Source organism: Alligator sinensis, unplaced genomic scaffold (genome assembly GCF_000455745.1).
Source record: "Alligator sinensis unplaced genomic scaffold, ASM45574v1 scaffold472_2, whole genome shotgun sequence".
In the NCBI taxonomy this organism is placed as follows: Eukaryota; Metazoa; Chordata; order Crocodylia; family Alligatoridae; genus Alligator; species Alligator sinensis.
In genome coordinates, this window is record NW_005842378.1 from 903,703 (window position 1) to 926,204 (window position 22,502).

General features: G+C 39.5%; 1 protein-coding gene across 1 annotated transcript in view; it reads left to right on the forward strand.

The window, feature by feature from the left end:
• Window positions 1–22,502, forward strand: part of EXOC6 (exocyst complex component 6) — a 142,995-nt gene that overhangs the window by 97,085 nt on the left and 23,408 nt on the right. Inside the window, 1 exon segment of the mRNA XM_006029422.3 lies at window positions 13,508–13,581. Within this exon segment, the coding sequence (XP_006029484.1) occupies window positions 13,508–13,581 (74 nt within the window).

Consider the following 22,502-nt stretch of genomic DNA (forward strand, 5'->3'; position numbering starts at 1 on the left):
CTTGAAAAAGAAAGCAGTTGTATACGAAAATTTTGCAAAAAAAAAAAAATCATTTTTGATTGATTTAGATACCTCAGAAAAACAGCTGTGTGAAGGTGTAAAGCTTCTTATGAAAAAGTATCCTGATGATGTTGATGTTAATCTTGTTGGAGAAATAAAGCACTTCTATGCTTATGTCCAGGGCCATCCCTGGGAGGGGTGAATCAGGGTGACCACCCCGGGCCTTGCCTTTGGGTGGCCCCATGGAGCCAGACAAAGCGGTGTTACGACTCCACACTGCTGCCACCTTCATGTCCAGCCACTCGGCACCCTCCCATCCCCACTGCAGGTTGTATTGCTGCTTCCATTTAGTAAGTGCTGATCTGTGTAATTGCTCGTATTGCTGTAGATTAAAAGTTTTCGTATATGCTATTTAAGAAATCATAAAGTATTTTAACTTGAAAGTATTTCATAACGCAAATAGGCTTATTGCAAGATATATGTTCGATGATTAGTTTTTTGTTGCACCTAGCCTATGTATATATGCAAATATAAAGCTTTAATATTTCTATTTTCATTGTCCTTTCTGTTGGAATAATACACTTTGTTTGGTAATGCTATGGGGCCTCTTAAGCTTGACATAGCTTAGGTTCTCAGCATGTCATAATCCGGCCCTGTGTCAAACTCAAGATACTTAGCACTTAGCATTAGTATAGCACTTCATATGTTTTAAGAATAGATTTTGTTGATTTCAGTTGTGGTTTTAAGTGCTTACTATTCCTGCAAAGCCCTGTCCTGGGGTTTCAAGTTGGGCACCCAGGACAGGAGAGAGACATCACTAGTGACCACCTATGGCAATTGTATTTTAAGTGGGAGGCCTAGCATTATAAAAGCATTCTATAGCAGGGACAAAAATTAAATCTGATTCTCCAGGTCAGTTTGTAAGACTGGCTTTTCTTCTTCTGGCTTTTTTCTGCCTCATCTACTGTATACATCCAACTTCTGCAACAATTGGCAAAGGTCCTATAGATTGTACTTCATTGTTCAGTCCTGATTTCTTCCCAGAGCAGATCTGTTCTGTGCACTGAAGTTAGGTCCCTGGGGAAAGATTAGTATAGATTCATAGATGTTAAGGTCGGAAGGGACCTCAGTGGATCATTCGAGTCTGTCCCCCCGCCTGTGACAGAAAAAAGTGCTTGGGTCATGTGACCCCAGCCAGGTGCTTGTCCAGTCTCTTGAAGATCCCCAAGGTAGGGGAGAGCACCACCTCCCTTAGAAGCCCATTCCAGATTCTGGCAACTCTAACTGAAGAAGTTCTTTCTGATGTTCTACCTAAATCTACTCTCTATCAGCTTGTGGCTGCTGTTCCTGGTTATTCCATGGGGTGCCCTGGTAAACAAAGCATCTCCTAGCTGCCCCCGCCCCCCCCCCCCAGTGAATTTGTATACTGCCACAAGATCCCCCCCTCAGCCTTCTCTTGTGGAGGCTGAAAAGGTCCAGATTCCTCACCCTTTCCTCATAGGGCCTTCCCTGTAGGCCTCTAACCATACAAATTGCCCTTCTCTGGACCCTCTCAAGGTTGTCCACATCTCTCTTGAATTGCGGCACCCAGAATTAGATGCAGTACTCCAGCTGCAGCCTGACCAGTGCTGCATAGAGGGGAAGCATCCCCTTGCTGGGCCTGTTTGTGATGCACCTACTAATGCATGACAAAGTGTGGTTAGCTCTGCTAATTACTTCATCACATTGACAACTCATATTTATCTTGGAGTCGACAATGACTTTCCACTGCTGTGCTGCTGAGAAGGTCATCCCCAGGCTTATAGGTGTGCTGGTGATTCCCTCTCCCTAGGAGCAGCACCTTGCACTTGTCCTTGTTGAACTACATCCTATTGTTCTCTGCCCGCTTCTCTAACCTGTCCAGGTCTGCCTGGATTTGGTTTCTTCCCATCAGTATGTTTACCTTGCCCCCTAGTTTTGTGTCATCTGTGAATTTGGATAGAATGCTTTCCACGCCTTCATCCAGGTTGCTGATGAAGAAATTGAATAGCACTGGCCCAAGGACCGAGCCTTAGGGGACCCCACTGCCCACATCTTTCCAGGTCAATACCGACTCGTCCACCACCACACTCTGGGTACAACCTTTAAGCCAATTTGCTACCCACATGATTGTGTAATAGTCTATGGCACAGCCGTTCAATTTGTTTATGAGTCTAGTATGTTAGTATTAGTATGTGATCATGTAATTAAAGACTGTATCACTGTGGTCCCCTCTACACATGCAGGTAAAGGCATGATGGGATCTAATGCGCGACCACACAAGTGCGCTTTCTGCCATATGACACATGCTGTTAAATGGGAGTTCCAGTCATCAAAGAGAGCTAATTAGATTAAACACAGGTAGATCATACTATCTTTTATATTCCTCAGATTAAAGTACTTTGTAAAATTAAATCAAAGTATATTTAATTATGTTGCTCTGAGTCATCTTCTATTTACCCCAAATGTGACTCTGCAAATTAATCCTATTTAATGACAAGACTAAAGTAACAGGAGGACATAACAATATAGACACTGGGGGCACTGACAGATGTGCAGGTCCCCGCTCTAAGTCATGGCATTTTGCATAAAATGCCGTGAGTTAGAATGACTCTCCCAACCCAATAGATATTCACCTGTTGAGTCGGGGATGGAGCCTGCCTGCCTGTCCCATGATTTTGCTGGGCTGATGCAGCCACCACAACACCCCTCCCCCCCATCTGTTTCTGTCTGCAGGAAGGGCGGGGGAGAGGAAGCTGTGTGTTGGAGTTCACCTGGGCTGAACTGAAAGAGGGAAGTGAGGGGTGGGGACCATGTGGCAGGAGGGCTCCAATCCACCCCCACTGTAACTCAGGCTGGGCAAACCCTAGCCTGTATCTTCCTCTCCCCCTCCCTTCTCTCTACCTGCAGACAGCACCAGAGGTAGAGATGGGTTGCATCAGCCCAGCCCCAACTGTGCTGAAAAACTGACCCTAGGGAACAGAAGAGCACTTTGGAGCACCTTCATCTGATCCCTCATTATTTGAGGGTTAATTTGTTGCATGATTGACCACATTTTAAGCACTCTGCAGCCATGTATTTCTGTCATGGCACAGCTGTAGAGTGCTTTCAGGGGGCCATTCGCACGACAAATGTCACTTCTGTCAGCACCCTGAGTGAGAAAGTAATAGAAATTTAAGGCAAAGATAAGTATATAAGGTTGCTAGAGTGAGTACTACTATCTGAAAGGGTTGTTCTGCCTGGACTACAGTTTGCCTGCTGCCTTGTAGAAGTGAGATTTAATAGGGAGTTTAAAGCAGTGATTCTCAAAAGGTGTACTGTTAGAGTAACAGAAATGTGCTGCGAGATCCATCTGTGTGAGGATGTAAATGCTCCTCTTCCGTGTCAGGCACTTTGTGCCTGCCCCAGCTATTCCAGCAGTGCCTGCAGGTGTTCTTCAGGGGACCGCCACTGCTGCTACTGCCTTCCTCAGCCCTTCTCCATGCCCAAGCAACCGCTATCCTGGCCCTCCCCCCACACTCTTCCAGCAGCGGGCTCCAGGGGTGGTCGCTTCCGTGTGAGACCTTGCCAGAGCAGCCTCAACAGCAGGGACTGCCCTTATCCCTGAAGTACGGATCGGGGTTTGGAAGGGAACGAAGAGTGGAAAGAGCACTGCACAGCTACCCCTGCCACCCATAAATGGCACCAGCTAGATCAGTGATTCTCAACGTTTTTAGCCTCAAGGTTCCCTCTGTCTTTTCTGAATTTAGATCTGTCTCTGTGATTTTCAAAAAGGATCCTTCAAAATTCAGAAAAGTTATGCAGTTCTTTTTTTAACAGTATGCCCCAGCCCTGGCATCATTTATTCTGGCAAGGAAATGGAATATGTTACATGTCTGGGGCGGGGGGAAATACACATACACACACCCTTTTTTGGGTGTAAGAGTGAAGTGTGCCAACAACTTTATTCCAGAAAAAAGTGCACCTCAGGTATCAAAAGTTTGAAAAACACTGTTTTAAAGGAAGCGGGGGATAAATGCATGACAAATGGATTTAAGAACCTGTGAGCTGAGTCTCAGTCATGTCTGCAAAGCAGCTGGTAATGCCTCCATACCAGTTTGACCCATTTCTTAGTACTCCAGGATATTTTACATCTGTATTTGCCTGGTTCTTTTTATCACTGAACTGACTCACCCATTTCACAGGGGATAAAATAGAGTTCTCCACTGCATATCATTTTATGAGGGTGGATGCAGACATGGAATGGGCTGAGACTCTGTTTGTCCTTCACTTTTGGACCACACTGAGAGAGAGTAAACCAGCACAGAGTAAACTGGTAGACATTTGCCCAAAAATTAATTTATCTCTGGTAGAGACAACATGGAAAATTTTGGCACAAATTTTGAAAGTTTCAGCAGATGTGAAAAGAAAGATTGGTGGTGGAAATTATTTACACACTTACCTACATTCAATACCAACCAGTGTCTCCTACCATTGTTTTTACATAACTGCAGTTAAAATAATATTAACTTTCTCTGTTTGTAAAGGTCTTAGAATGCTTTATAACAATTTTGTTTACATTGAGAAATCAAGGATGAGTTCAGATACAGTTACCTAAAAGTTTGTTTAGTATCTTCTATGCTGGTTTGTTACAAAAATAGCATTTTCAAATATGCAGCATAAGGAGATAGGGACAACAGCGTGCTTTGTTGTTGGACTTCCATTCATAATGTCCATCACAGGCACATTCCAGGCATCACAGTGCTGGCTGTGATTTATGTTCTTGCTCATCACCCTCCTCCAGCTTTATTCTTTGACATTTTGGGATTAATGGCTACAGCAGTGACATTTCCATTAGCACTCGGTGTGTGCAGATAATTTACAAATGGCGGGTAGCTTCCTACTGTATTTGATAAATGGATTCAGTGTCCTACTGACAGAGGAAGCAGAGTGTATACTCTGAATTCAAAAGCTTTCGTGTATAATGAACGACGTTATGTACCTCTAAATAGACATTTTACATTTTTAGATTCTTAGTAATTATCTAGGTATTTAATACTTGTTTTTAACTTGGTGTTTTAGTTCTTCAAATATATGAGTAGTCTGCTATAGACAGAAATGTAAATACAAGTGAAACAAATAGGTTATTACAAAAAGTTGCCTTAAGCTCCTTGGAGACAGAAATCTTGTTAGTCACAGAAATAGGCAAAGGGATGAGTTGTTCTCATGGGAATGAATGAAGGGGTCTTGTGGAGTGCTCTAAAATTTCACTTGATCCTTGCCAGAGAACAGGAGGAGCAGGTCATGTAGTCAATCCTAAAATGATTTTCAGTGCTAGAAAAGGAAAGGAATGGTGCTAGGCCTCCCTGTTTCCAGAGATAAGTATGTACAGGGCTGGCCTTACCAGTGGGTGACCGCCCAGGGTGCCATGGTCAGGGGGGCACCAAACACACACATACACATGCACACACACATGTGAGCTGAGCTGGGCATGTGCGGGCAGTGTGGTGTCTGTTCCAGTCTACCACATACTTAAAGAAAGGGTGCCAAAATACAAGTTCGCCCAAGGCACCATTTTCCCTAAGGCTGGCCCTCAGTATGTGAGATAGGAAAGGAATGTTAAAACATCCTTGTTGCGACTCCAGGAAAGAATTTTTGGGAGTACTTCCCAAATTACAAAAGTTTGGGCTTTCATTCAAGGGGTGGGGAAATATTTCAAAGTTTTCCTATTCGAACTGAACTAGTTTCTCCATGTTCTATATGGTACTATACAGTATTTTACATCTTTTATATTTTATGTTATTTTGTACCTGTGGTAATTCACGTGAGCAGCTAATGTAAATGGTAATATAGCTAATATGAATGGGTTAGTTTTAGGGTTTATCCAAAGTATTTTTCTGATCATTATTGTAGTGGGGCAGTGACCTGTAGCTCAAAAGCCATAGAGAGAGCCTCCTGCTTGCTCAAGAATATCATACTTTGATGCATTAGAGAAAAGCAAGATGGTAGTAATGTGGTGAAGATGAAATTAAAATCCAGTCTTCTGGGTGTCTCCCTGAAGAAAGCAGTCCAGTGGACAATCAGGGCAGGGGTTTATTTAGGATAGGGAGATTGTTATGGTGGGGAGAGTACATTTCTTGATGGAGAATCGTTAGAATATGGAAGACACTTTAGATAAGTATCTAAGATTTTGGATTATTCAAGCTACAGTTTTTTTGTCTGCTTATCACCAATAATATTCATTATATGTATATTTACTTTAAATACTAGCTAACGGCAAAGGATATTTTAGTAATTTATGCTTTTAAATATTTTTACTTATATTTAATGCCCAAGAGAACAACTGTTCTTTGAAACTAATGACTATACTTAGAATTATATTTAGTTCTATATTACTAGAAATCCTTTATGTATATGTATTAAAACAGCATTTGCTAGCTATGTATGATATTTAGGACTTAATTTTACAACTGATTTTATTTAATGTTTTATTGATTATACTGTGGCTCACATTTTCATTTAAGTGCAAGTTAGTTCACCTTTCTAAATTAGAAGTAGAAAATCCTTAGATAAAAATAACTTTTAATTTCTTTTCTAATGTATGGAAAGAATGGATCATAAATAGGGAAGGGGTTGTGGCACAGTATGTAGTACTACTGATAGAGAATTGTCTTATAAAGAGTTCTCTCTGTTCTTCACAGGAAGTAACTAATGCATAATATATAGTTGTCTTAAATACGCATACGGTCAAGTATTTTTATTGACGCAAGAATTTATATTGGGAAATGACAATTTTAATGTAAAAAAAAATCATGGTTTAGGGGTCTAACATCTGAAAATGTGTACGTTTTTCACCCATCTCTATTAAGAATGCCCATGTATTTTGCCTCTGCAGCAGAAGAGCTGTTCACAGGCAAATTTACCTTGCCCTGAGACTTCCCTTCAGAATAATTTTATGGTTGCCACAATTGTTAAAGCTCAGGATCTGCATAGTACGGGGGATGTAGAGCTTTAGCTTAAAACACAGTGCAGTTTTGAATATGCTGACATGCAGGATTTTTTTAATGAAATAGTAACTGACTTAGAAATAATGGTGACTTGAAAGTTACAAACAATTTTGCTGTGATCAGTTTTTAAAAAAATAGAGAGGTAAATCCTGAGGCAGGATTAAATGGCAGTAAGAGATAGGGTTTAGCAGGCCTCCTAGCCCATCTGTATGTTCGCTTGACTGACCCTGAGGCCAGTCTGGCCTAGTATGGAAGGGATTTTCACCCAGTCCTTAAAAGAGGGTTTTAGAACTGTTGAAACTTCTTGGGAGATCAGGAGATTAATGCAAGCAGGACCCATTATGCCCTCCAAAACAGTTCTATACAGAGCTTCCTCTCTTTCTGCCTATTGTGCTTGTGTAAAGCTTTCTTGGATATGAGGGGGAAGTCATGGATTCTGCATTAAGAGTGGGGGCAGGGGTGTGGTAGTCACTTCAGTGTTAGGTTGCTGCCTCAGGAAAGGCCTCCCACCCACCTCAGGGTATATTTGAACAGCTGGAGAGTCCAGCAGTGCTACTAAGTGGCTAACAGCTCTGTGATGCTAACATGATTTGCACTAAGATTTAGCCTCAAATCTGCCTATTCTGAGTTTAACATAAATTTACAGCTTCACTATCTACACTGTGCTCAATTAACTTTTGGCCTTCTGGACACACCTAAATTTTAGTTTCTTCCACTTAGCTGTAAACCGTTCATGTGTGTTCTCAAAGTAGATAATGAATTTTGAGTCATATACATTGAAACAGCCATGGATATGACCCCCATGGTTACATAAGATACTTAGGAATCATAAATAGATACGATATTTTTCAAATAAAATATAGACCTGCATTTTAACTCTCAAAATGAAGAAAGGCTAATTACTCTCCCAATATAGAGTTATAGAGATCTTAAATTCCATTATAACAGATATGTTCTTTGCCTTAAGTTAACCAAACAATTGTTTTAATGTATATTTAATATGTATCAAATCAATAAACAAACATATATATTTTGTATACAAAAGTTAGTTAAAAGAAGAAAAAGTTTTCAAAACAGAAAAAGGCAGAGTTCAGGCAGCCTTTAATTGCATGATTACTATTTTTCTTTTGGTCCTAAGCTTCATGAAGTGCATGAGCTGGTTTTTGACTGATGTACTTTTGTTTAATGAATGAAGCAGAGGTCTGGTGTATCATGTATACTTACCCTCAAGGAGCCTATTCTGTGTATGCCTAAAAATAGAATTTTTATTCCTTTTACATATTCATGAGTGTATAGTGCCAATAGAATCCTGGGAAATTTGTTTGCAAAAACAGTTTCCATGTATAAAATACATTTTCTATCTTCATTTAACAGCCAACTTTTTAATAGAACCCCGTAATACATATTAGCAACTTATTTTTCTGCCAGATTTCAAGTTTCTATTCCAAACAGCTGAGGAACTTTAGGGGGTTTTATTTCTTTTTTAAAAGCAACATGTTTATATGATGGCATATCTTTGTATTTTTCACTCTGTACATACTGTCAAATGGTTAAATTATTTTTTCCAGGCTTAAAGAAATCACTCTCAAGCTGAAAACAAATCAATATTTTAATCTGAAATAAAAAAGTAAAACAAAGCATCTGGAATGATCCTTTTACAATAGATGCATTGGTAATGTTAACACAGGTTGTTAATTTAAGTCCATTTAAATTTATGTGCAGCATTAGATCACATTTAAGTATCCTCATAAAATTGTTACAGAAGTGTAGCCTAAACCTAAAATAAAATAATCTATTTGTCTGTTTCGTACTGCAAGTAGAGTATTAGAATGGGCTGTTTTGGCCTTCAGTTCATAAAGTTATAATAACGAAACTAACAGCATCTTAGTCATCTATCAAGAATATTTGCTTTTACCGTCTGAGGTAATACACTATTATAGTAAGTTACTATATTACTTTATAAAATGAAATTGCGAGTGAAGTGTGTGGACGCTTATGCAGAAAGTAATATTTTATTTTAATATTGAATGCTTCTCGCTGTATGTCTTTTTTTATTTTGTTACTTTGGTAATTTGTACTTTATATAGAGAAAATAAAATTGTAGTATTTAATTACAGTAGAATATATTCATGAGGATATCCCTTGATGGGCTACAGAAAGTGTGTAGATTCTTGTTCTGTGGCAAGTTGATCTATTCTACTACAGAAAGTGAAACAAGCTAAACAAAATCTTTCCATTTGACGCTAATGCACAATTTCCAGTTCTCTATCAGTTCAATTGCTGCTGTATCCCTACTATTCTTACTACTACCTGTAAGCAGTGCCATAGTAAGGGAGGCGACGAGTGGGATGACCGCCCTGGGCCCCGAAGCGAAGGGGCGTCAACAGGTGCTACCCAGTTGTGTGGGCCACGGGACAGAACCACAAGCGGCTCATTTGATGGGGCGTGGGGATAGGGGGAAGGCGGTTCCTGCCACTGCATACACTACCGGGTAAGTCGGAGGGTGGGGGCATGTGCCCCCTGGATCTTTGTGCAGGGCGAGGGTGGGCTGCTGCTGCGGGCTTTGACCCCCAGTGCCAAACTTCATTGCTATGGTACTGCCTGTGAGAGTTACTGCATGCCTCAGATTGGAAGTGCCCTGTGCAGTTAGAAGGGGCAAACTGTCTGTCCATGGTACAGAAAACAGGAAGTTATATGGAATCATATTTTTGCCACTTCTTCCAGGAACAGTGCTGAGGGCTTCCTGTTCCACCTTCAGTAACTTGGGGATCTCGCCTATCATTGAGGATTTAGAGTCTTTCATCCTCACCATAGTTATATTTTTTTTTACAAGCCTGCATGTGTGTGAGTGCATATATAATCTCCTGGTTGTGGGGTCACATTAAATGATCTCTATCATGGAGCTGCCAACCACTGTGAAGCAAATGTCTTTATTTCCCAGTCCATTTATTTGATTTCTGAGGTGTTCTCTCTGGTGAATTGCTGAAGCACTTCCTAGTCTAAGATGACATTCTCATGAGTATAAACACCATTCCTGATAACCACACAGGCCTAAATTGCAGTCCCAGCCCTTGGGGAAAATGGCAGTCCCAGGCAGTCATGGAAGGTAGTAATGGTTTACAGCAGGGGTGCTCAACATCCAGCCCAGGGGCCACTTCCAGCCCCCAATGCCATGTCATCAACCCTGTGGGGCTGCCCATGGATCTGAAAATGTGTTGGCAGTTGTTCCTCTGCTGCCACTTTTCTGGATCCAGGAGGAGTTGTGGGCCTTGCATGCTAAATCAGGCATGGAGAGCCCAATCCCAGTGTGGGGCCAGGTGAAGGTGGCACCAGGGCCTGAGCCGGGCACACAGCTTCAGGTGAGGATGGCACAGTTCCTGCATGTGAGGCCTTTAAGGGATGGTACCAAGTCCAGAGCCTGATCCTAGCGCTCAGGGCTAAGCTGGGGCAATGTGGGCCACCAAGGCTTAAACACGGCACATGGGGGCCCAGGGCCTTATTTTAGCATGCACAGACAGCACTGGGCCCCAGGGCCTGATCCTGGTGCATGGGGCTGGCCAAAGGCAGCGTGGGGTCTGATCTTGGTGTGTGGGGTTTGATCCAGTCCACAGACAAGCCCCTTGTCATTCTTCTGCCCTGTGGGGCCAGAAGCTTGAGCACCACTGGTTTACGGCCTTTTTTTAGGGAGGTAGTGAGCGTGATTTCATATTCTGGCAGTTGCCAGTGCTTCCACAAGTCAACCATTGTGCAGGCGGCATTGTTTTATACATTTTTAAAAGTATTTCAATTAAGGAAATTCTTTTTCTTTAAAACCTCATTTTTGGAGTGTCTTGTCTGTCTGAGGTAATGGATTGATGTATGTTTTAGCTGGAAGGGGAGCTGCTATTTGCTGAAGCTGTTTCATGGTAACTGTTAAGTCTGTATGATCCTGTAGTGATACAGCCTACCTAAACTGGCCTAACTTTGACCCTGAATGGAACAGGAGTAAAGTTAGAGCCATTTTACTACACTTGTATTGCTACAGAACATGCAGAGATAAGAATGAGGAAAGGAGACTTAAATAATGTTGCGTGGATAAAAAAAAAAAAAAAAAAAAGTATGGCCACGTTTGCTTTAACTTTATTATTAATTGTTTATTTGGTTGCTTGAGCAGCTCGAGTATAGCAGTGCCAGATGCAGAAAGTTGAAATTTTGGTGGGAAGATAATGTCAACGTGTGCCCTTATGTGATTGGACAGAAAGTTATAAATGACAATTATACTGTTTTTTTTGTAATCTGCTTTGTGCTTGCATGCTGCATTTTGTGGTGGGACCTGTTTCAGTCTGCTGTTATTTGGTTCTGTGTACATGTACAAAAGAAAGTTCATGGATAATTCTGTGCAGTTATTTTGGGATGGAGGACTACTACCTCCATCTGCACAATAAGTGTGTGCAAGAACATAGTCCTATTTCTTTCCATACAATATAGTAAAGGTCTGAAATGAGGCAGGGGACTTTGACTGAACATACTGAGCAGTGCAGTTCATTCTGCTGCCACATAGCAAAGATATGAACAGGGTGAAATATTATTTTTATTCACTTTTCTAGTTTAAAAACATGTTTACTTCTGTAAATAAAAACAGTAGTACAAACTATGTACAAGGTTACAAAAAGGCACTCACTCAGAAGCCAGGAAGTGACCATGTTCAGGTACACAAAGAAATATATATGTAGTTACCTGATAGCTTTCTAGTATTTATTTTATGTATAGTGTGCTTGTTTGTTTTGAGTTTTGGGTTGGTTTTTTTTTACCCCTTTATACAGTTGGTGAGTCCCAACTTCTAGCCTATATTTGTAGTTTCTTTGTAAAAAAAAAAAAAAAAAAAGTTTTGCCCGCAGCTCCTTCAGCTGCTGGGTCCCCTCTTGGTACCTAAGCGGAGCCAAGAGGCCCACAGTGTAGCTGTAATTCTCTCATTCTCCTTGTCACTGTGAGAAGGTCAGTGTGGTCCCTTTCAGTACTGAGCTCAAGAAGGTGTCTCATATGTGACCCAGGCACAAGAAGGTGTCTCGCATACGACCCATGTCCTGATGGTCTGGGACAATGATGACGCCACCTCATCATTACCTAAGCCAACTATTCATTTATTCCTTTTTTCCCATGCTCTCCACATCCAAATGTCACTCTCTCTTTGCACAACACACCACATGGTGCAGATGCTTTGGGGCACTTTGGCTACAAAAGACTTCCTCTGTGCAACTCAGGGGATGACTTACTGGGTTCTTGTGTTCTGCAAGTTCTAGCTCCATAACAGGATGAAGAAAGGATCAGCTGGTCCCTTGGTGACAGTGGCTGCTGGTGCCTTAACCTGAAGCCATCTTAAATGGCCATTCCTGGAGGGGAAATCTTTTGAAGGCAACGCCCCATCTGGTGCTCTTGAAGAAAGGAGGGAACTGCTGGGGCATTGTGCTCACAAGCCACCATAACAAGGGGAAGTAGCGTTTAAATAGCAGCTATCTTTGGGGCACTGCTGGCAGTGGCCACAGCTTACTTCTCCCTGTAGAGTTTGGCTTCTTTGCTGGGACAGTTGTAATTAGCTTATGTCATTCACCCTGAATTCCCATGATTATGGGTTAATTTGTGGATTAATTCTTAAATTATTTTCTAAAGCTTTTACTACAATCATTTATCAGACAGCTTAAATCTGTAAAATGAGTTGTGCATATTTTCTGCTTTCTTTCCTAGGTCTACTAACTTTATTTTAAATGGTAATAAAAATAACCATTCACAAAATCTGGATCATGGGAGTCTACAGTCATCAAATCTGGTTGATTTTAAAATAAATAACAAATGTCAGTAGTTGCATATCTTACTGCAATAAGGCAGCTAGCTTTTGTAATATATGTGCTACCGTTTTTTGCATTTTGAACATACTTCAGCCTTCCAATTTTGACAACCTATTTTGGCCTTTTTAAAGAGCAGAATTCCATTATCAATAAGCTTGTTAAAAGGCATGAACAGACATTCCAGCTCTTCTCTGATTGTGGCACTTAGAATTTTCCACCTGTTGTCTGCACATTAAGCTAACTCCCACCTAAGTGTCTGTCTTTTATTACTGTTTGGCTAGAGGTGGGATTTTTATAGAGCAGATGCTACAACAAAAGCAGATGTTTAAAAATATGTTGACAGCCATGGAATTGGTATAGTTTCAAAATACTTCTGTAATCATTCACCTCAGGACAAAAATGTAAAGTCGTCAGCAAACATGATTGCAGCATTATTACTGTGTTAGAACTATAGGTGAAATAAACCTTCTAAATGGGGTGTACTTAAAGATTATAGGACTTTAAAATGATAGCAAAGGATTTGATCAATACAAAATAAAAGTTATAATCTCTTTTATTTCTGTCAAAATTGTTAAATTTTGATCCTTTTCAGTAACTCACATTTGTAATTAACAGTTGAATTGCTGTTAATTTTTTTTAAATATATTCTGTATCCATAATGTTTCTAACCTTTACCTACAGTGTTCGCTAGCTCTGAGCCTGTGCCAGGATTCCAGGGAGACACCCTGCAGTTAGCTTTCATCGACCTCAGACAAGTAAGACTTTTGTTGTTTTTCTTATCCTACTAATTTCCCCTTTTGGTCAACACCAACGTTGTTAAATTCGAGGACCTTTCATGTTTATAGAAGTCTTGGTAGTTTAATTTTGAAAACCAGCAGTTATTCAGAGCGGTGGGATTAGTGACACTCTTCCCTATGAGTTAGTATCAAACTATTTCCCCAGCATGATGTAAGGGGCACTCTGCTACTGGAGGTGTCATAGATAAAGTGTTCAACTTGAGATCCTGACAGCCTGTCAAGATGCCATGATACTTTGTTTGCAAGAATAAGCATATTAGCCCTGTGTTCTAGCCTGATCCTATTTTGAACAAGTGTATTCTCTCCATTAATATATACCCTGCACTTTCAACTGGACATCATATTCTTCCCTACTTCCTGTTCTAAATTGTTATACACTGTTTTATCTTCACTTACTCATTTGTTTTCTTTTCTCTTTGTTATTCTACTGAGCCCAGCATTAATAGTTCACCAAGTTTCATTACCTGAAATAAGCTTTTTTTTTAAAGGATTTCTAAGTCTTGCTTTTTTCATAGTTATAAATACTGGTAAAAGTGTTGCCTGAGTTGTGAAGTTAATAGTTAAGCAAATATAAATAGAATTAGCTTAAGCACCCCAAGGCTTTGGACAATGTTATTCAGCAATATTCCATGCTACAAGTCAGCTGGAAAAAAGAAATGTAAGAAAAATTCCATTTCAGCTTATTTGCATACTGGTGTTTTCACTTGTAGATGGGTTTTGCAGAACAATGCAATGAGAAAACCCCCCAAAATGGAAAAATCCCATTGTAAAATTATTTTGCAGGGAGTTTTTCAGTCGCTCAATCTAATTAAAAAATGATAGCATTGTAATATGCCTTTCAGTGCTAAAGTTGAAAGGTATGGTACCAATTCTAAGCTTAAGTACATATAAATTTGGAATGACACTGTTGCAGTCATTGAAGTTACACAGTTTAAATCTGGAGGAAGTGAGAAAAGATGGGGCCTATAGCATGTGAATAAAGTTGTGCAATGGATCTGTGATTTCCGTAAGCAGAAGCGTATGAGTAACTGCAATTCATTGTGCAAAAAAGGAGTTCTTCCAATCTAAAATATTAACAGTCCTGTGTTGGCTTTTTATCCTATTTATTCTAAATGATATAAATGATTAAATATCTTTCACTTTGTACTACAGTAAATAAGTTAATTAGAGAGATTTAGAGATTGTCTAGTTGTAACACAGTCTCTTTGGAATTTCTTCTAAATGCTATAAATCATTGAAAACCCCATACTTTTTTATGGGGGAAAGTGATTTCCAGCTGTACAAGAGAATGAGGTGTGCATGTACTTAATAGGGAAATAAATAATATTTTACATGTTTAAGTGCCAGCTGTTGAATATGCCAGACAAATGGCTATGATACTGCTTATACATGATAATTTTAGCTAGCAACTTTTGCATAGAATTGTCTTCACAATGTGTGATACCTTTCTTCTGCATATGGTAGGAATCTGGTAAATTTCAAATATTTTTATAAAGAATAAAATTTTAGGCAAGTGGCTTCAATAGTTTGTGATATAACTAGTAGGCATAGAATAATTATAGAAGTATTTTGATTGTTTTCTTCCACAGTATGGTTTGTGTCTCACTAGAAACTCTTAGGGATGCAAGTATTAATTTAAAATGATATTTACCTTTTAGTAAGAACTTGGCACTATTTTTCTTCTTCCTTATTTGTGATCCATTTCTCTCTTAATAAGGTGGATGACAGTTCTTTTCAAGAATACTTAGAAAGGCAACAGAGCCTTTTTCAGAAAGTTCTTATGAAAGGTCATGCTTCTGTTTTTTAGTTTGAATCTGATACTTCTTCATGAATTGCAGGATATGAAAGATAAGGAAGTAGGTCCAGTGGTCAGGTTTTACCTGCCCACCCGGACTGTGCCCTGAGGTCAAACTCCTGATATTTGCTGTTTGGTACAGAGGAGTTGATGACAGGTAGGGGCTGATACAAGGGGGAAAGCTTGAACCATATCAAAGCTAAAAGGCAGGAGAATTGGGACTCAGTGAGAGACTGTAGCTAAAAGATGGATCAGCAGGATTGCCCTCTTTTTAAAGAGTAGCTGACCTGTGAGGGAAAAGACTTTATCGTCCTGCCAATCACATGCTTGCTAATGGAAGCCAGTTATCTCAACAACAGCTTACTCCCTCTGTGTCATATCAGGACAATGTGTAAGATTAACAAGGGGGCAGTGTAGTATTGGAGCATTTTGGTTATAACTTAAGGAACCAGCTTTGGAAAAGCCAGAGGGAAAACTACGCTTTGATGGTCCCTAGGGATGGGAGTTAGGTAGGTAGCTTGTTGAAACACACACATTAAGTACTTTCCTTTTAACAGGTTCTGGTCCCCCATCTCCCATTGCCAGCAATGTCCCAGTTCTCACCCTGGAAGCCCAGTTCCCTCTTTTCTACTATGGCATCCCTTGCACAAATGTAGAAGAGCTGCTAAAAAGAGAAATAGTTGAGATAATGAGAGCTGCTGTCAAGAGAACTGGGACCTTCTTGCAAAAAGGTGCTAAGTGAGGTAATAGAGCCACTGAAGGGAAGCCACTTTTCATTGCCTCTTTTTATAAGCTGTTTCCTTCTACTCTGGTCATGTCTTTATAAACACTACTCCCTTCCTTCCATCTTCCCCACCCCCAAAAAGAAAAGATCATGCTTTCTAGGGATCAGGATCTTTCCACAAGCAAGCTGACAAAAAGTGAATCTATTCTTGTTTTTGTTCTATTCTCTATATGACATCTGAGCACCTTCCAGAGGTCCATTAAACAGTATGACAGTTTTTCACATTTGTTTTTTTGTTCTGTTTCTCTTCATTTCTGCCTTATTCTCCCAAGGAGAAAATGTTGTGTGTATTTTCTTCTAATGTTTATATTCTTTTACTCTTTCTATGTTGTGCTTTATATTTCCAAGGTAAGGTAAACAAGAGAAATGTTTTACCTTATCCAAGGTAAGGTAAAAAAGAGAAATAGTGCCTTCCATGTGTACTTGTTCTGAGGGTTTATCTGCACATATAGCTGTTCTGGAATAGCTACTCCAGAATAACCATTCCTATATTAACTGTATGCTTGGGCAGACCTAGGACTTTTCTACATGAGAGGATTTACTTAAAAGTGACCACAGACAACTTTTACTTCACTGTGAGTTACTGGTTTCCAGAATAGGCTGGGGGGGAATTCTCCCAAAGATTACTCTCAGATGTGCAGCACCATTTCTAGGCTTGAGAAACAAGCATGTGGTGGTGGTTGAGGACTGCAAAACTTGAGAATGACAAAGGGCACTTCTTTAGGGGGCTGTTACTTATTCCTTCATTTACCCCTGAGCTGGAGAGGCAGCATACTAATATGTTGCCACTATTACCTGGAAACTTGCAGCCCTTACTTGTTACCTGTTAATTGATAACAAGTTTGGGTATTGATATTTTTAAAGGCACCTTCAAGGGTCCCCAGTTACATTGGTGCTGTTGATGGAATTCAGATTCCTATTACTAACCTCCTGTACCAGGCCTTGGAGTTCATAAGAAGAAATGCGTATATTTCCAAGACATGGGTATAATATTTACAATACCTTAGAAGTATTATAAACATTATGCAGGGTAGTCTGGAAAAGTTCCTGATGCTAGGACTTTTAGGAACTCTTATTTATTTATCCCCCTGAAAAAGAGTGATTTGTCAGTGTGCTACTGATGTGAATGTACATGATGTGAGTATTTTTCTTTTTCTCTGCTGTCATGGCTTACAAAGCCTTTCCCTAGATGTCTAGATCATAGACAAGAATGGTTTTAACTGCCTCTTAGACTACAGTAGAATGACAATGACATGTTCGTTTTGGAGGCTTAAGGACTGTCAGCAAGTGCTAACTGTAAGATGTAAGGCAGCTGAGTAATGCTGGTATTAAGGAACACTTCTGAGTTACAGATTGATCTGACCTGATGATGGCTGTGCATCTTTAGCCAGACTTGTGTTTTCTTCTGGCAGCCAACACTTGTCTACATTTTAACTTCAATCACTTCTTTATCTCTTAGTTCAGGGCTGTCCAACCGGCAGGCTGCAGGCAGCTCCCAAGTTCTCACCTGGCTGCCATTCCCCCTATCACTCCAGCTGCAACAGAATCCGGAGTCTCTGGGCTCCTCCTCCCTTCTCTAGCTGCCACTTTCTGCTCTTGCCCCAGGGGGCAGGGTGGGGTAGTACAGTGTAACATGGGGTGCTGAAGGTGAGTCCAGATCATGCATGGGGAGGGGCACCAGGCCCATGTGATGAGCATTAGCAGGCACCTGGTCCAGCCCTGTTGGAGGAGGGGTGACCAGAAGAGTGCGGTGAGTGAGGATGCACCGGTGAGTGGGAGTGGAACAGGAAAATGCTGATTGTTTGTTACATATTCTAGTTAAAGAAAGTTTTGAAAGAATGATTCTTATAATTTTTGTAGTGCTTACTGGGCTCAGCCTTTTAGCAAATAGAAAGGATGCATCCTTGTACCAAACAACTTGTGTTCTAAGACTGGACAGGATATTACAAGTGATAATAAATAAAAGGAGGGTGGGGGCAAATGACAATATGTATTGTATTATATTCCAGGATTCAGTGACTGAAGACAAGGAGTGACCCTTACAGTGGGTTGGGAACTCCGTCACTGGCTACCACAGGCCAAGAGGGTCTGAGTAGAATCTAGTCACTGTTTCTAGTTCCAGGATTCTTGAACATACTCCCAAGCTCAGACTTCTTATATGATCCTTTTCTTTGGAGCATAGGATACTGGCATTCAGCTCCCCTGGATAACTTCCCAGAATATCTATAGGAAAACTTGGACTTACATATAATTGTTTTAAAGTTAGTTACGTTACATCAGGTTATTCTGTTAATGCTAATCATCAGTTATGGGGCAGTTGTTCCCACAGCTTTGGAAGAATTGTTTTTGTGGCCTGAGGTAAAGACCAGGGCTTAATTCTGGAGCCTTCAACAACCATGGTGGACTGCCTCCAGATTCCAGAGAAGATATGCATGACCCATTAAGAATCAAAGCGGAGGAAAACTGCTAATAGGAAATTATCTGGTAAGAAAAATAGCATTTCTGTTCCTCAGAGTTGCTATTTTTGTGTTATTAGAGAGAATAGGAACCACAGTCCCACTGTAGCATACAAAAATAGAGCCCAAATTGCTTGATCCAGTCTTCTAATCTTGATTTAATCTGGTATTATTTTTGAAGTCTTATTTCTTTTTTATAAATAACAGAACTAATAGTGTAACCAAAATACATTTACACTTTGTATTTTAATTACATAAACTGATACATTAAAATTCCATCTTTCTCTAAACTATCAGTGAATCACAGGTAACATTTAGAACATGCATACAACAAGAATTGTAATCAACAGTCTTTTGGGGGGGGTTGTCTTTACTACAGCTGTTTTTGTAGCATTTGTATTTGTCTTTCTGTTACCTTGGTAGTCTCATAAATGTTCTAATGTAATGCAAAGCCCACTGAAATCAAAGGAATCCTTTCACACTAGAAAGTCAGGTATTAATTTTTGTTTGAGAGCAACATCATTTGTTGGAGGAGATGGTGAAAGCAGTAACAGGCATAGAATAAGTTTACATAGACTAGAGTCTTCCAAAACATAAAATGGACAAAATATAACAAGACTGTAAAAGCTATCATGTGCATATAAGATATGCAATTAATACCTTTAGTACAAATAACTAACCTATGCTTTGATTATGATGTCTCTGGAGAAGGGAATATGTCTTCACATATTATTCTGATCCTATTTGGGATCTTTTGGTGCTACCATGATGCAAATACAACATTATCCTGGGTTCTTTGAACCGCTGCTGTCAGAGACCTACTAGTGAAAACAAAATTTGCTTCATTCTAATAGGGTGGAGAGGATAGGGAGAGGAAAAAAACCAATTAAAGAAAAAGAGTAATATTGTCAAGACATAAATGGAAGCTGCTATGAAAGATGGAGAAAGACATGAAGATTTGTGAGGAAAGAGATAAGGACTCAGGAAAGTTTTTGTTCCCATCCCTACTTACAGTTCTATTACTATTGTCTTTGTTCTTTTTCTTTTCTCTATTACCACTTTTGATGTGTCTTGAGAGATGTGAATATTTTTAAAAATAAGAGTTAGGTAAAAAGAGACTGAATTATTTGTTGCTCAAGATGGGAGAGAATTTTCAGAATGATTTTGGCACATGGGATATAGGAAAAGCGCCTAACTCCTTAGTGCATATCAGCATTATTCTTTTCTAGTTTGTCTGAACTGCATAGCTAGTAGTTCACTCTGAATGAAGAAGCTAGTCCTGTACTCTCCCTGAATGCACTGTTACATTCTGCAGTTTGTCATTTCCAAAGGAACAGTAATGGAAAGCTAATTTTTTACTGTCTTGGAGATGCCAGTCAGTTTACTTGAGTGTAAACTTTGCAAGTGTGGGACAAACAAGCAGTTTATCCTTGAAGAAAAAGCACACAACAAACATACAAAACCATTTAATTTTGAAAATTGACTTCTTTCTAGTTAGTCTTATTGGAGACTCAAGCTGTGTTTAGGTGAGTCAAGCTAAAAGAAAATGTTCATATCAATATCTGTCTAGCTATCTATATTGCTTTGTGTTGCTACTCATGAGATAGATATAGATATATATGGTATTCTTTGTGAATACTTCCATCCTGAAGTTTAAATGGAAGTATAATTTCCTTTAGCACTCCTCTAAGGCATCATTGTTGAAGGGCACCAGAAGTTGCTTTTTTAAGTATTACAAAATTATAAACATTGAGGAAGCATAAAAGACTTGGTCCCTATTTCACAAATGCAGTTTACATGCACAAGATACTGAAAAACAGACCAAAAACTCAAAGGCCGTCTAAAACATTCCTAATAATTTAATTAAGTAAAAACAGAGTTAAACTTCCCTGAGTTCAAATTACTTTAATAAGAGTGTTAATTACTAGAGGATTAACACTGCTTACATGTGATAATAGATGTAGTCAGTCAATAAAGGGTGAGAATAATATGCATTTAAGAAGCACAAGAATCTAGCACAGGATTACTTACCAGAAACAGATAACATTTCAAAGTGGCAGGTAAAACAAATCGGAGGAAGAAGTTTTTCAAATCACTGCAGAGGTTTACTCATTGCTTTGTTACTTAAAACTCCCAATTTTGATCTCCTGGGATTAGATATTAGGAGTTAGGGCAATCATTGCAAAACTACATATTCCATTTTTTCTCAACTTGTGAGTAAATAAGAATTCAGACAAAATATTCTTTTAGCAAGATGCTTGTCATATCAGAAGTAGTGGGAAGTGGATGTTTTCAAGGGAGGCAAAGGATGGGGGACCTTTAATATTTGCAGGCAAAATTCCTATTGAAAAATAGTTATTTTCTGAAAAGAAAGGCCACTGGACTCAGTACATTGAAAAGAAACTTTTTCTAGAATTTGCTGGTTAGTTCAGAACCATAGAAGGAAGGGCCGTGACAGGTTTCCAGACTATTTTTGGAAAAGTTGACAAAAAAACAAATTTAGACACAAAATATTAGATTTATAGTCTTGAATAATAATGATTAGTTAAGAATCAAGATTTTGCCAAGGACCTTAGAGCTTGCTAAAATGTTTGTCAGTGCCATGTAATAGTTTCACAGTGTAGAAAAAGACTTAGTTACCTGGGGGGAAAATTGAGAGATTACTGCAATAGATACATATTTATACTTGGACCAGTGATGTGGCTTTTCCTATACCTACATATTTTGAGTTTCCTACAGAAGTGATTTGCTTTTCCAGTGGTTCCCAGATGTAATATAGTTTTGTCCAAGGGATGTGATTTCACCTACCACTAAGATAAGTGATCCCTGGATTTCTATAACATGTTTTTTGATGAGCAAGCCCCTGAAAAAATAACCATCTGCTTACTCAGAGATGCATGTAATGTTGAGTTTATTTCACCTCTGTGTTATGAGTAGCACTGGCTTCTTCTTTGTTTATGAGTAAAAGTCCAGCTAACAGATTCTGACATGTAAAACTGTTATGTTTTGACTCTGATGTATGTTTCCTTAGCTCAGCAGTTAAAATCAACCAAGACACTTGATAGTTGCTAGAGAGCTGTATTGACTTGAGGCTACCTGCAAGGTATTTTCAAGGAGCTTGCTTTCCCAGCTCTTGGCTTGATAGATCCCAAATTTGTTTCAAACCAAGCAAGATCAAGGTCTGCCCTTTTTACTCGTTTAATCCAGGTGCTGGGTTGAAGTGGTAGGGTTTCAGTTGTTTGATTGAAGGAATCTTTTTAGTGCTATTATTGACACTTAGTCAATTTATTACATGTATTTTGGTTTTCATGAGTATGTTTACAAGCACTACTGTGCCACAAGTGGGCTTTATAAACGCTGTGTCCACTGTATGTGGACAATACGGCTCATGGAGCACAGCTTCAGGGAAAAGAAACGTCAAGGAGTGAAGAAACCTACTTTATTCTCAGTGGTTACTAACTGTTGTGTCAGATGTTGGAGGCTGTGATGGTCATCTCAGACAGAAATCCCGAATACTGAGTCATTCTCTATACTTTACTGTGACTCTTCACGTTATTCTTTTTATTTAGATTTACATTTTGGCTGCTGCTCAAATATTAAAAATTAAATAAGAGCCCTTTATAGATCCAAAAATTAGTAAATAAAAAGACTTATCTTCCAGATTAAGTGCCTTCACTGAGACAGAACCCCAATTAACCTTTGCAGAAACAGATACACTTTGCAGCCTATCCCAGAGGTCACTGCATTTGGTGGAGGTCAAAGCGCAAGGTATTGTAATAGTCAGGAGTTCCTAACAAAAAATGACTAAAACAGTGATCTCAACCATGGTGCCATGCAATGTTTT